This window comes from Ovis aries, chromosome 4 (genome assembly GCF_016772045.2).
Source record: "Ovis aries strain OAR_USU_Benz2616 breed Rambouillet chromosome 4, ARS-UI_Ramb_v3.0, whole genome shotgun sequence".
In the NCBI taxonomy this organism is placed as follows: domain Eukaryota; kingdom Metazoa; phylum Chordata; class Mammalia; order Artiodactyla; family Bovidae; genus Ovis; species Ovis aries.
Genome location: NC_056057.1, coordinates 94,818,671 through 94,832,827, shown reverse-complemented (window position 1 = coordinate 94,832,827; position 14,157 = coordinate 94,818,671). Strand labels below are relative to the sequence as shown.

At 49.8% G+C, this 14,157-nt stretch overlaps 1 protein-coding gene across 2 annotated transcripts in view; it reads right to left on the bottom strand.

Annotated features, from left to right (window-relative positions):
• Positions 1-4,977: 4,977 nt before the first annotated feature.
• The window catches only part of SMO (smoothened, frizzled class receptor), a 28,277-nt gene continuing 19,097 nt past the window's right edge, over positions 4,978-14,157 (bottom strand). For both annotated transcript variants that reach the window (XM_027968796.3, XM_042248811.2), the window contains exons 2-12: positions 13,435-13,640; positions 12,553-12,762; positions 12,139-12,311; positions 11,583-11,802; positions 11,364-11,487; positions 9,859-9,951; positions 9,047-9,155; positions 7,906-8,091; positions 7,331-7,479; positions 6,685-6,819; positions 4,978-6,466 (exon numbers count right to left, since the gene is read on the bottom strand). In XM_027968796.3, the coding sequence (XP_027824597.1) occupies positions 6,054-6,466; positions 6,685-6,819; positions 7,331-7,479; positions 7,906-8,091; positions 9,047-9,155; positions 9,859-9,951; positions 11,364-11,487; positions 11,583-11,802; positions 12,139-12,311; positions 12,553-12,762; positions 13,435-13,640 (2,018 nt within the window). In that variant the 3' untranslated portion in view covers positions 4,978-6,053. The remainder of the gene's footprint in view (positions 6,467-6,684; positions 6,820-7,330; positions 7,480-7,905; positions 8,092-9,046; positions 9,156-9,858; positions 9,952-11,363; positions 11,488-11,582; positions 11,803-12,138; positions 12,312-12,552; positions 12,763-13,434; positions 13,641-14,157) is intronic.

The following is a 14,157-nucleotide window of genomic DNA, read 5'->3' as shown; positions in this document are numbered from 1 at the left end:
GAGACCTTTAAAATGAAAGCATACTAACAGAAAATATTTAAAAATAAATAAAAAGAGGGAGAAATTAGGAATTCCTTGGTGGTCTACTGGTTAGGACTCTGCGCTTTCACTGCTGAGGACCCTCGTTCAATCCCTGATTGGGGAACTAAGATCCCACAAGCTGCACTGACTGCCCCCACCCAAAAAAAGGAAAAAATTAAAAATAGGAAAGATGCAGGTATCTTTCTCAGATTGTTGAATAATGGTGGCTTCTTTCTTTTTTCTGTTTTTGAAGTATAGTTGATTTACAACTTTGTGTTAGTTGTGTCTAATGCACATTTTAACATGATAGGTTCAATGGATTTCATAGCCTCAGTTTTCTGGAAAAGTCAATCTCTTATGAATTGTTTTTCAGATCTTCAATACATTTTTTTCTCTAATTAAAAAAAAAAAATAGAAAAGAAAATGAATTAGAGGATCAGTCCAAGAAGACCAAATAATACGAGTGCCAGAAGGATAACAAAGAACTAGAGGTGGGGGAGGGAAGAATCATCAAAGAAATAACTCAAAAATTTTCCCAAAGCTGAAAAATGAAAATTTCCATAATGAAAGGGGCCACTAGGTGCCCAACCCAATGGATGAAAATAGACCTGCGTTAACATACATCATTGTTTTTTTGTTTGGTTGTTTTTTTTTTTTTTTGGCTGGGCCATGTGGCATGAAGTATCCCTGATCAAGGATCGAACCCACACCCTCTACAGTGGGAGTGTTAACCACTGGACTGTCAAGGAAGTCCCCATATACATCACTGTTAAATTTCAAAATTCTGGGGACAAAGAGACAATCCTTCAAATGTCTGGAGGGGGGTCAAGGAGCATTTTTACAAAAACTCAATAGAAAGATAATGAACTTCTTAAAATGAACTTCAGGAAGCCAGAAGATACTGTCTTCAAGTGCTGCAGACCCTCTGTTTGCCTTCTCTAGAGAATGAGCTGACAACCATCCAGATTTGGGAAGGGCAGTCATCAGAATGTTCAGAGTTAGACAGGGAGTCAGAGACCAATCCTCCTGCTTTCATTTCTACCTTCTGAAGTACCTGCTGCCTACAATTCAGAAGCTTTTAGGGGTGCTGCAATATAAGTTTTCCCTATTGCTGGCTAAAACTTTTAGTTTTTCAAGTCTGTCAAATTAAATATCACTCATTTGCTTTCCAGCTTTCAAAACTGTCACTACTGACTCCTCCCCACTCCACCTCTTCTTTCCTCCTAGTAGGTAGAGTGAAAAAGAGCTTAGTCCTTATTCTCCATATTGGAAAGATGTAGAACTATTTGACTTTTCAAACTATATCATGCATATAACTGAGATGAAAATTCAAACTTTAAAAGCAGGCAAAACTCTATTGTACAGAACAGGGAATTATAGACATTATTTTGTAGTAACTTTAAATGGAGAGTAATCTATAAAAATACGAATCATTGTGGGGTTTCCCTGGTGGCTCAGTTGGTAAAGAATCCACCTGCAATACAGGACACCTGGGTTTTATCCTGGGTCAGGAAGTTCCCCTGGAGAAGGAAATGTCAACCCACTCCAGTAGTGCTGGACACCGGAAATCAATATAATACTGTAAATCAACTATACTTCAATAAAAAAATATAATTTAAAAATTAAAAAGCTATAAAAGCAGTATATGGTTTATGAATGCATAGCTTCATTTGCACATATGAAAATATAAAAATGGACTGAAAGAAAACCCACTAAATGCAGACAGTTGATTTTTGATTGAGGAAAGGGAAAGTGGGAAGAAAAATGGAATAGGGGTGTTGGTCAAAGAGGACTTAGCTAAATCTGTTTTACTTTATTTCTTCATGAATGTAGATTGGAAGAAAATATGGTAACTTTTTAAAGTTTTTTTTTTACATTTTAACATTTATTTCTGAGTATTGGGAATATGGATGTTTAGTAGGTTGTTCCTTGTGCTTTTCTGTGTCTTTTCAATTTCTCAGAAAAAAAAAAAAGAGTCATACACAGGCAGAGGAAGGGTTGGAGCAGTGAACATACTGCTTACAAGATTCTGGGACTGACAGAGGCAGGTCTTACAACCTGGTAAGTTGGATGAGTGAGTTTGAGAGGGGTAAGGGGGACCCAGTTGAGCTGTTGAGGGCAGAGCCAACGTGAGGGGTGAAGACATGTTGACCTCAGGACAACAGGACAGCCACAGGGAGTCCCCCAAACCAAGTTTCTCTTGGGCCCTGAGAAGTTTCTTTCAGGAGTCTAACTCAAGGGTTTTGGTAAGAAAGTGGCCACTGTGGCTCAGTCACAAGATTTTGCACTCCTATAAAAATACTAAAATATACAACTGGTCTGTGGGAGTGTCCACAAAATTTCAGATTTCCAACAGCTGCCTGGCCAGCGTTCACAAAAGGTAGGCTCATGGTGTCCTCTAGTGGTCACAGTCTATCAGCCTCCACAGACAGGTTACATTTCTCAGCTTTTTAAAACCCAGAATAAACTCCTCCAACACACCATTATAACACAACTAAAGAAAGAAGAGATGGAGGGGATGTACATGGAGATAGAAAATCATTTAACATTTCCCCTTGTTTCAAAAAAGTTCATTAGACAACACTGATCATTGTTATTGTTTTGAATACTGCTTTGGGAGAAGGAAATGGCAACCCACTCCTGTATTCTTGCCTGGAGAATCCTGTGGACAGGGGAGCCTGGTGGGCTGCTGTCCATAACGTCCCACAGAGTCGGACATGACTGAAGCAACTTAGCATGCATGCATGCATGGATAAGGTTTAAAAATAGCTCTACTACTAAAGACATACAGATGGCCAAGATGAAGACACAAGATGCTCAACACTGCTAATTATTAGAGAAATGAACATAAAAACTACAATGAAGTATCACCTCACACCAGTCATCACACACACACACACACAAACCTTACAAATAGGGAATTCCCTGGCAGATCAGTGGTTAGGACTTGGCATTTCCACTGCTGGAACCCAGGTTGGATCCCTGATAGGGGAACTAAGAGCCTGCAAGCCATGGGTGTGGCCAAAAAAAAAGTCTATAAATAATAGATGCTGGAGAATGTGAAGAAAAGGGAACCCTTCTATACAGTTGGTGGGAATGTGAGGTGGTGAGACCTAGAGATTATCCTATTAAGTAACTCAGAGAAAGACAAATATCATATGATATCACTTGTGGAATACAAAAAAAAAAAGATACAAATGAACTTACTTACAAAACAGGAATAGACTCACAGACAAATTTATGATTACCAAAGGGGAAAGGCAGGGAAGGATAAATTAGGAGTTTGGGATTATATATAAAATCCACTATTAAATATAAACAACAAGGACCTACTATGTAGCACAGAGAACTATATTCAATATCTTATAATAATCTATAATGGAAAAGAATCTGAAAAATATATGTAACTGAATCATTTTGCTGTACACCTGAAACTCACAACATTGTAAATCAACTATGCTTCAATTAAAAAGAAAGAAATTAGCTCTACTGTTGAGAAGAGCAGTGATGGCAAGAATAAGCAAGGTGGGCAAGCACAAGGGGATGTGGGGAGACCAGAGGGAACACAGCATGGGCAATCTGGATAGGAAGAATAACCAAAAATCAGACCTAAGAGCTGAAAGTCTGGACTGCAGAGTCAGGAAGGCCCTGGGCCCAGTGTGTTTCTTACTAGCTATGAGGTTGTGGGCAAGTCATTTTGCTTCTCTGAAGTTTGTTGCTACAGAAAAATAGTTCCTCTGCCTCTTCCGAATTAAAGGAGAGGCAGCAGAGTGCAGGGACTTCCCTGGTAGCTCAGACGGTAAAGAATCCGCTTGCAATGTGAGAGATCTGGGTTCAATCCCTGGGTTGGGAAGATCCCCTGGAAGAAGGCGTGGTAACCCGCTCCAGTCTTCTTGCCTGGAGAATCCCATGGACAGAGGAGTCTGGCTTGGTATAGTCCATGGGGTTGCAAAGAGTCATACATGATTGCATGACTAAGCACAAGCACAGCACTCAGAGTGCAGAGGCCAAGAACCAGTGACTCTGGAGCCAGATGGCTCTGATAGAATCCCAGCACTCACTTTCTCTCAGGCAAACTTTTGAACTTTTCTGTACCTAAGTGTCTTGGGGGTGTTTACAGTGCCTCTGAGGTCTGTTGTGAGATTCAACAGGTTAAAGAGATCCGAAGTGCTTAGAGCTAGCAAGCATTTAATAAGAATTAGCCCTTATTGTTATCATCATCATCATCATTATCCTTATACACATGTAAAGTACATGGTAGATAACCAGTGTTAGTTCCCTTTCCTCTTCCTTTGGAATCTGGCTCTGGGCAAATTGCTTGTGTGCCCATCACTTGAGCGACACCCATAAACAAGCACACTTAATACTGCACAATACCCTGAGTCATCTGTGGGTACCACCCCCTTTCCTCCACCCTCTCTTCCACAGAATCCTGAGTCCAGTTCCCAGTTTTCTACTGACATCTTTCTGGAGGAAATGGAAGTAGCAGGCTTCCCTCAGAGAAGCCTGAATTTCTCTGACAGCCCAAGGGGAGGAAGCTGTGGATGCGAATGCACCTGGTCCCACAGACATCCTTGTAGAGGCAAGAGGTTCCCAGAGGGGGCCTGGGATTGCCATGAGGCTCCATGCCCACCTATACTCCCCAGCAGGGGAATCTTGCTTTCTGCAAGTGTCATCACTGCAGGGACAAGCTGCATGTCCTTGCTCATTCATCTCATGATCAATGCGCAGTGAGGCAGCTGTGGCCAGAGCCTTTGTCCATATATAGAACCAACTGGCCAGGAAGGACAGCCAGCACATTAAGCTGACATCGGCCTGACATCTGTCAGTGGTGACCTCATTAGAACTGAGCTCTTGGCCTTGCAGAATAGTTTGCAGAGGAAGTGAAGGACAAATGAGATCATGACCAGGTAAGTGGGTCAAGACAGGGCCTATGGAAAGAAGCACATCAATAGATTATACAAAAACCTTTTATTTACTGTTTATATTTTGTCTCCTTATCCCTACCCTCTGATCTGGAACCCAGCCAGCTGCTAAACCTCCCTGCTGTCTGGTTCTTGACACTGGGGCCTTGGATGGGGGTAATGAGAGGTGGGAACCTCTTCACTCGCCGACTATGGAAGTTGAAGGAAGCGTTCCTGCCTGGCTGAAATGTCAGCAGCTTCCCAAGGGTAGTTCCTCAGTCAGAGGATAGCATGCATCTCTCTGAGGCCCAGAGGCTTCCCATCACTTGCAGCTTCTCCACCATGCCAGGCTCTATGGCTGAACCAAACCTCTCACCTGGAGATGGAGTCCAGCGGTAAAGGGGTAGGGCGTGGGGGCAGGGTGGAAAATGCTGCAACTCTGCGTCCTAATCAACAAACAGGAAACAGGAAGAGGCTGGCCTGGTTGAACCGAAACGGGAAAGGGGAAAGGAGGGTGCCACAACACCCAGGGTGAGTTACTGGCCTACGGTGGAGCCAGCTGGACACTTTTAAGAGAGGTTACTGCCCCTATGGGAGTAAATACTCCCAGCCCCACAACCAACCGGAAAGGGGAGAAAGGAGCTCTGTCCTCAGGTGGACAAAGGGATAATGACTCAATGAACACTTTTGGTTTGAGAGTGCCAGGGAAGGGCACCCATTGGCACAAACAAGGGCAGCCAGCCCTCATCTGCCAGACAGGGGCTGGCCACCGCAGCCCATGCAAGTATGCATGCAAGCCCATGCAGCCTTGCTTGCACCTTTACCGCCACACTAGGAGCTCTGCATACCCATGAGCCCGCTGGAGCCTGACACTGCCAGCCAGGTGGGGCAGAATCAAGGACCCTAACCTCCAGGGCCCTGCCCCAGTGAGGCCTATCCGTGGAGATGTCAGGGCTCCTTCCTGCAGTCCTGGTGCCGTGAGCCGTCCACACTGAACTCTCCCGGGAAGGCACTGGGCCCTCAGGTGCTCGGGAAGATGAGATCCTGGAGAGAAGCACTCTCAGGGAGGAAGAAAATTCTCCGAACGGTATTTGTTCCTCCTTTCGTTGCAGGTCCTACTCTTCAGGCTCAGAAGTCGGAGTCTGCATCCATGAGTTCCGCCTCCATCAGGTTGGTGCGGGAGTGAACGGGCCCCAGTCCCTGCCGGCGGCCCTGCACCCAGGCCACAGGGGCTGGGGCGCTGGGCTCTGGGCAGAAGGGGTTGGAGACCAGGGTCCAGGCTCCAGGTCGGCAGGATTCCCCAGGTCCCCAGGCGCCTGCAGCCACCAGGCACTTCTGTCGGGGCAGCTGCGGCAGCCGAGGGACTGCACTAGGGGCGGGGGCAGGGCCCAGGGCGGGGAGGTGAAGCTCCGGGGGTGGCACTAGCGGGCACACCTCTTTCTTCCTCTTCCTCCGCTTCTTCTTCCGGCCCAGGCGCTTCTCCAGCTCCGGGGAGATCTCTGCCTCAACCAGCCACAGGTTGGCTTTTTCCTCCGGGGGCACTGACGGTGGGAGAGAGAACAGGAGCCTGGGACTCTAAGCTCTGTGCGCGTGGCACCTTCTCTCCCCGGGCCTCTGCTCTTGGAGCCGGAGACCCATGCCATTGTTCTCCAAAGCCTTCCCCTCCCTCTCCCCTGCCAGCAGCTCCTGGCACTCCACTCCCAGGACTTTCTTCCAGCCTCAACATCCCCCATCTTCCTACAAGAGTGGAAACCCATACCTGGCGTTGCCACTGGGGTGACAGACACATCCTGGGGCAGTATGGCGCCTCTCCGGGCCACCATCTTGGTGACGTGCTGGGCCCAGGCAGAGGACACGTCAGCTGAGGGCTCATTGAGGTCAAAGGCCAAGCCCGCTGTGGGGATGGAAGGAAAGGGCGAGGTGCCATGACTGCCCAGGCCCTCACTGTGACTGCTCCTTCCATATTCGGTACCAGTCACCTTCCCCCAGCCCTTGGCTCCCACTCAATTTAGCAAAGAAAGCCCACCCTGGTGGGCACAGCCAGATCTCTACCCATCCCCAGTCTGAAGGGCATGGGGGCCTGAGGGGACGCCAGAAACCCAGTGCCCGAAACCTGACTTCCTGCAGCCCAGGGAGAATAGCTGCAGAAGATGGTTAAAGGTGAGGGAGATGAGTCCTTTGGAACCAAATCATCAGCAAGCAGACCCAGGGGCAGAAACAGAGAGGGGAGAGTGGCCTGGGATGGAGTGGTGGGGGGGGATGGGGGTGGGGGGTTGGAGAAGAAGGAGTATGTGAACAGAAGAAGGAGCGCCATTCCTCACAGCCTTGCAAACAGACCATGAAGCCACACCAGCCTGGAAGGGAACTGGGAACGTGCTCCAGAGGAGAACAGAGTGGAAGCTCACCCACAGGCCCGTCGTGGGAGACGGTGTGCATGCTGAAGGAGAGCTCCTGGCCTGGGTTCTGCAGCAGCTCCCGCCGCTTGGAGAAGGCCTTGGCAATCATCTTGCTCTTCTTGATCCGTTTGGGTTCATCATCACTCTGCCCCGTCAACCTGAGGGCAGAAAGATGGGGCAGGGAGCATGGAGGAGCAGCCGCTTCCCCTCAAATCTTGCAGAAGACCAGAAAATCCATTCCCTCCAGGAAAGGAGCCTCCAGTGGGCCTCAAGGGCCCTGAAGAGTAGAGGCCTTCTCTGCCAAAAAGGGAGGCTAGAATGCAGGGCTCCTGTGCCCAGCTCTCAAATCACTCCTCTCTTAGAAGACACGAAGGCGCAGCCCTTGGCCCATCCTCGCAAGGACACGAGGTGTCACCAGGGGGCAGTGGTGAGCCACAGGAAAGGCCGCTTTCGGCTGCTAGGCCCCTTAGAAATCACACCTGCTCAAGGCTGCGCCGGGACTTGTGAGACCTGACCGAGCCTACAGGATGCTGAGGCTGAGAGAACGAGGCAGCCAGGTCAGGACGGGCTGCTGCTGACCCCACCTGCACCAGGTGCGCCTCCAGATGAGCAGCGTGGCCTTGGTCCAGACCCAGGTGCTCATGGAAATGCCAGTTCCAAACATGGCAAATAGGTTGATCTTCTCCACCAGGAGGCTGGGGCGGTTCTTGATCTCACAGTCAGGGATGGGCTTCTTGGTGGGCAGCCCGATGGTCACATTGGCCTGGCATCTGTGGCAAGAGGTAGTAGACGGGTGAAGCTTTCTGAGTCTCCCTGGTGGTTGCCCAGACAATCAATCCCAACACTAGAAAGAGTGAAGCCCACATCAATGATTTGCAATCCTAGGTGATCATTAGAGTCACCTGGGAGCTTTTAATGACTCGTGATGTTTGGGCCACACCCCATTCAATGAAATCAAATTTCTGGGGGAGGGACCCAGGCATCAGGTCTGCCCACACACTGGAAGCTGGAGCCTTTAAGGAAAAGTCCGAAGCACTCAGGATTCTAAAAATATATTTATTTATTTATTTGACTTCGAAGGGTCTTAGTTGCAGCATGTGGGAGCCAGCATGTTGCAGTCAGTTCCCTGACTAAGGATCCAATTCAGGCCCCTTCATTGGGGGCACGGAGTCTTAGCCACTGGACCACCATGGAAATCCCAAGAAGCACTCAGGATTTTAATGAGCATTTTAACTCCTATTCCTGGTATCAGTATGGACTGTACTTCTTGAAGTAGCTGAGATGCCTTACCCTCGCAGATTTATCATCAAGTGACACAAAAAAAGCACAGGCAAACCCAGAAAGCATTAATGGGCTGTTAACCTGTTGTCGAGCAATACTATTTCTGTGCAGCAATTTGCAATACGCTCTGTAAAGAGTCCATGAGAAAAAGCGAGATCTGTGGCCAACACAAGAGGTGGGGAGAAGCCAAAACATACAACGGCTTAACAGTTACAAGCGCACCAGCCAGGCAGCCTTGGGGATGAGAGGGAAGGGCGGAGCTGGGCAGCGACCCCAGGGCTGTTGGTCATGTCTGCAGATTACAGAGCAACTAACAGTGTGAGCACCCAGAGCAAGACGAGCAGTTTCTCTCACCCTCTGAGGTTGGAACCTAACAGACCCCTGCTGGACCGCAGAGAGGGGTCTCCAGTGCCCACCACTGCAGGTCCTCAGTCCCCCACTCACAGCACGTAGTCCCGGAAGCTGCGCTCCCACTCAGCCTGGTTGAAGAAGTCGTAGAAGTGGCAGCTGAAGGTGATGAGCACAAAGCCAAAGGCCAGGAAGCCAAAAATGCCTGTGGAGGGTCAGGGGTGGGGCAGGGCGTCACCCATCCCAGGTGTGGGAGCAGCAGTAGGGAGGAGGGTGTTCACCCCACACGGGCCTGAAAGACTCTGGGATGACTTCGTGCTGGGGTCAGTTTAAGAACTGTTTTTTCTACAAACTTATGGTTACCAAGGTGGGGGAAGTGGGGCATGGGTAAATCAGGAGTTTGGGATTAGCAGAGAGAAACTAGTCTATATAAAATAGATAAACAAGGTCCTACTGTATAGCATAGGGAACTATATTCAATATCCTGTGATAAACCATAGTGAAAAGAATATGAAAAAGTATCTATCTATAGATATATATATCTGAGTCACTTTTCTATACACTAGAAATTAACATTGTGATTCAAGTACACGTCAATAAAACATACAAAAGAATCGTTTTCTCCAAAATAAGGTAAGAAATTAGAGGCAGTTAAGGGCTCTAAATAGGCCTCAAGTGTTGACATGAACTTGAATTCTTCCAACTGAGAAGGAAGGTACCTTCCCTTTTGAGCTGCTACCACCAGCATCACCGCCAACACACACACACACACACCACACACACCACACACACACACCACACACACACACACACACACAGAGCCTAGTCTTGCCCCCTGGCTGCTAACTGCTAACTTCAGCCTCCAATACCCTTCCCCAGTGGGCGTGGTGATGGACTGACCCACTCACCCAGACGCAGCATGGTCTCATTGATCTTGCTGGCTGCCTTCTCGCTCAGCAGCCCAGGGTGGTTGCTCTTGATGGAGAACAGGGTCATGACTCCTGAACATAAGGGAAATGGCAGACATTAGTGGGGGCCAGACCACTCTTCTGGGAGGGATGTGTGTGTGGCATTCTAGGAGGGTCCTATGGTCCTGGAGTCCCAGGTCTGATGACTCTTGTGCTGATTTAAAGCTGGAGGAACTGGAGACACTGGAGGGCAGCTGGTGGCAGACATGCTATGGACAGGAAAGACTGGAGCAGGGCAGGCAGACAGTGGAGACCAAAGATGCCTCACTCCCGGTCCAGCCTCCCCAAGAAAGGCCGTGGGTCAAAGTTATTATGATGAAAAAGGCCAAAGAAGAGACCCCAGGACAGTGCTGTCCAAGAGAAATATAATGTGAGCCACACTTATAATGTCAAATTTTCCAGAGATGGCTGGATGGCATCATCAACTCAATGGACATGAGTCTGGGCAAACTCTGGGAGATAGTGAAGGACAGGGAAGCCTGGCATGCTGCAGTCCATGGGGTCACAAAGAGTCAGACATGACTGCACAACTGCACAACAACTCATAATCTCAAATTTTCTAGAAGCCACCTTCAAAAAGTAAAAGGACACAAATGAAATTAACTTCAATACACCTTAAAAACAATAAATCATTGTCTACGACATTATCATTTCAACGTGTAATCCATATAACAAGCTGTTAATGAGACAGTTTACTTCTGTGTGTGCTCGAGTCTTTGAAGTGCAGTTTGTATTTTATGCTATGACACGTCTCAACCTGGACTAGTTTCAACACACGTGGCTGGTGGCTACCGCACAGGAGCACACAGATACAAAACACACATCAGAGGCCCAGCCACTGCCAAGGAGATGGAAACAAGGTGGGCTGAACAGGAACTGGGGGAGGAAACTGAAGTTTACAGAGAACACTCAACAAAAATGAGCTCAGACACGGAGGCTCATTGTGGAGGCGGCAGATTAAAACAGGGAAATGAGGAAACAGAATCTGTGTGTGTTGTCAAAACTCTGCGTGTGTGTGCACTGTGGGCAGAAAGGAGCTGAGAAACCAAGCTCCAGACACTGAGCGTGTATATAAATTCAGGGCACACACACGATGGAAGGCCCCCAGCTGGCCCACGTGGACGAGGTAGGTTACTCAAGGTGTTTATCTCGCAAGGGCATCTGGTCAGAGCTGAGCAGGGGTAGGGACCCAGCCCAAGCTCCACTCAGCAAGCCATTAGCCCTCACACAAGGCCGGATGGAAGGCAGCATTTTTCTGGCCAAACAAAGGTGCTGCCCCACACCAAGTGTCGTGGCGCTGTGTCTGTCTGTGGTGCTGTATCTGTCCTGCCCCTTTGCCGCAAGGCCCCAGTGAGCCAGCTGAGGTCCTGCCTCAAAGGCAGCAGAGCTGGCAGCTCCTGGCTCCTGCTTACACAGAGCAGGTGCTCAGCCCAGTCCTCACTCACCTCGGATGAGGAAGTAACCTCCCACGATGAGCACCAGGCCAATGGGGGCCAGCACGAAACCAGCACGGTATCGGTAGTTCTTATAGCCCACAAAACAGATGCCGCTCACAGAGTCCCCGTCCACCTGCAGGAAGAAGGGGTAGGGGGATAGAGTTGGTCGCTTTCTCCCTCACCCAAGTCCACCCCACACGGGTCCCCACCCCGCACCAGTCACTAGACCTGGGCGACGGCGAGGATTGCCACAGTGAGGACAAAGGGGAGTGACCACGTGAGCAGGTGGAAATACGAAGTCTTGCCCGAGAGAGGCTGGTAGGTGGTCCCCAGGGCTTTGAAGGAAGTGTGCCAGGCGTAGGTGAGGACCACAAACCAGACGACGCCGGCCATCAGGGCGTAGTACACGATGACAAAGATGATGACGCAGGACAGGGTCTCATTGGAGCTGTGCAGACAAGTGGGGTGTCACTTGGGGCACTCATTCTGTATTCCATCTACCAAGTCTCCCCCCCTCTGGCCCTGTGGTCCCCAGACTCCTGGCTTCTAAGGTCTGAAGGTTCTTCTAGGAGTCAGGGCTTGGAGACCGGGCTCGGGTCAGAAGTGAAGAGGATACAGAAGATGTGAATGGTCCAGGCTCTAGTGCTGAAGACCTTGGGTGCAGCAAGGCAGAGCTGAATCCCACGGTGAAAATCTCCATTTCCAGTCCAACCTGCCCCTTTTGTGGAAAATGGGCATCAGCCTCTTCCCCTCGCCCTTGCCTCTGGGAACCCAGGACACCTACGTGGGCTCCCCGAGCCTCATGGTGCCATCAGCACGGCAGACGATCTCCCGGCGGGCCCCATCCATGAACTGGGCCAGCCAGCCAATGCTGCCCACGAAGAAACATGCATTGACATAGAAGAGGATGACGGCGGGGTAGCGATTGGAGTTCCGCCAGTCAGCCACAAATGTGGCCTAGAAGAGAGAAGAGAGGCCCGTTCCATAGGGTTAGGGCTGTTCTGCCACTCTTATCGGAACTCCCCACCCCTCTAATCACCACCCTTCCCTGAAGACCCCTGTCAAGTTCTCCTCCCCCAGATTCCCAGAGTCCAGCCTCCCACGGACAACTGGCTCCCTCCCTGCTTCACAGCAGCCTGAGGGTCCCGGGCCTCCACCTCTCCCTCGGCCCTCCACCCGGGGCCTGCCCTCCACTGACCAGGGTGAAGAGTGTGCAGAGGCCCGTGACAGCCCCAAAGGCCGCGATGTAGCTGTGCATGTCCTGGTGCTCAGCCTCGGTGAAGAGCGGGTTCTGACACTGGATCCCACAGCCCTCCACATCCTCATACCAGCTCTTGGGGTTGTCAGTCCGAACCAAGGGAGCCTCGCATTGGCCGGAACTGTTGAACTTGATGTTCTGCACCTCATTCTGGCAAGGGGAGAAGACAATACAATGGAAAGCAGTAGGCTCGAGGTGACCTTTGGTTTAATAGGAGGTGCAGGGTTAGCATGGCAGAGAGGCTGAAAGCGCAGGTGCTGTAGACAACCTTCCAGCATCTGAATCCCAGCCTTGCGGCTCAGGGACCACATAGCCTAGGGCAAGTTATGTGACCTCCCCGTTAGCTGTTTCCTGATCGGAGAGCAGTACTTACTTCATGGTGTGATCTAAGGGTTAAGTGAATAAATAAATAAATGTAAGATGTTTAAAATGTATGTGGACAGTAATAAATAATGATTACTATTATTATTATTAATGTGCTCTCCTTCACCCCAGAACTAGATCCCATCCCTGTCTTGGTGTCTCTTGCGTTTCACATGTGCAAGCCTTGACTTCCTAAATAAACGATAAACTTTCTGAGAATAGGTTTGTCACTCATGACTCCTGTAACTCCCCACTGTGTAACAAAGTGGGTGCTCAAAAATGTTTTATAACTAGACAAGATAATCCCTGATGGACTGGCCCAGTTTTGGTTTGGGTCTGTGGCTCGCTGAGCCCACGACTTGGGATCTTTCAGCTCATTAGGCTCTGAGCTTCCCTGCCCCTGCTGGGCCTTGTCCCCATGCCCAGCTCAGCCCCAGCCCAGCCCTGCGGAGCACTCACCGGGCAGCCCTCAGGGAAGTGGTCGGGGGTGCAGCGCAGGAAGTCGGGCCAGCCCCGCTCCCTCTCCACGATGGCACAGGGGCCGCGGGTGGCCTGGCAGAGGGTACGGCTGGGCAGCTCCACCCGGTCGTTCTCACACTTAGGCATGTACACAGCACACAGTAGGGGCTGGATCACTGCCCAGCAGCGGGGGGCGTTCCGGAGGCCTGGGGGTGTAGCCACAGTGTGGATACATTGCAGTGAAGACCCTTCCTCACCTTGACCCACAGACCCAGCTGCATCCCTGTTCCCTGGGCCTAAACCATCTCTCTTGGCCACGCTGCAGGCCATGACTGCTCAGTTCCATCAGGCACAGCATTTCTCAGCCAGGCATTTGGGCGGGACCATTCTTTGTGCAGAACTGTCCCATGTACTGCAGGACATTTGGCATCCCTAGAACCTGCCTACTAAATGCCAACAGAACCCCTAAGTCCTAGTGACAAGCAAAAAAATGCTCCCCACCCCTCCCACTCCAGGCTTGGGACTGGAAGAAGCTTGATGAGGACTTCTGGGACACTGGTGATGTTCTATTTCTTGATCTGGTACCAGTTACACGGGTATATTTACCTTGTGAAAATCAATCTGTGCCCCTTTTCTCCATGTATTAACATATTGCAGTTCAATTCAAGTTTTTAAAAAGCAGCCCCCATTTCAAAATGACCCAAATGTTGGCATCTCTGGTTG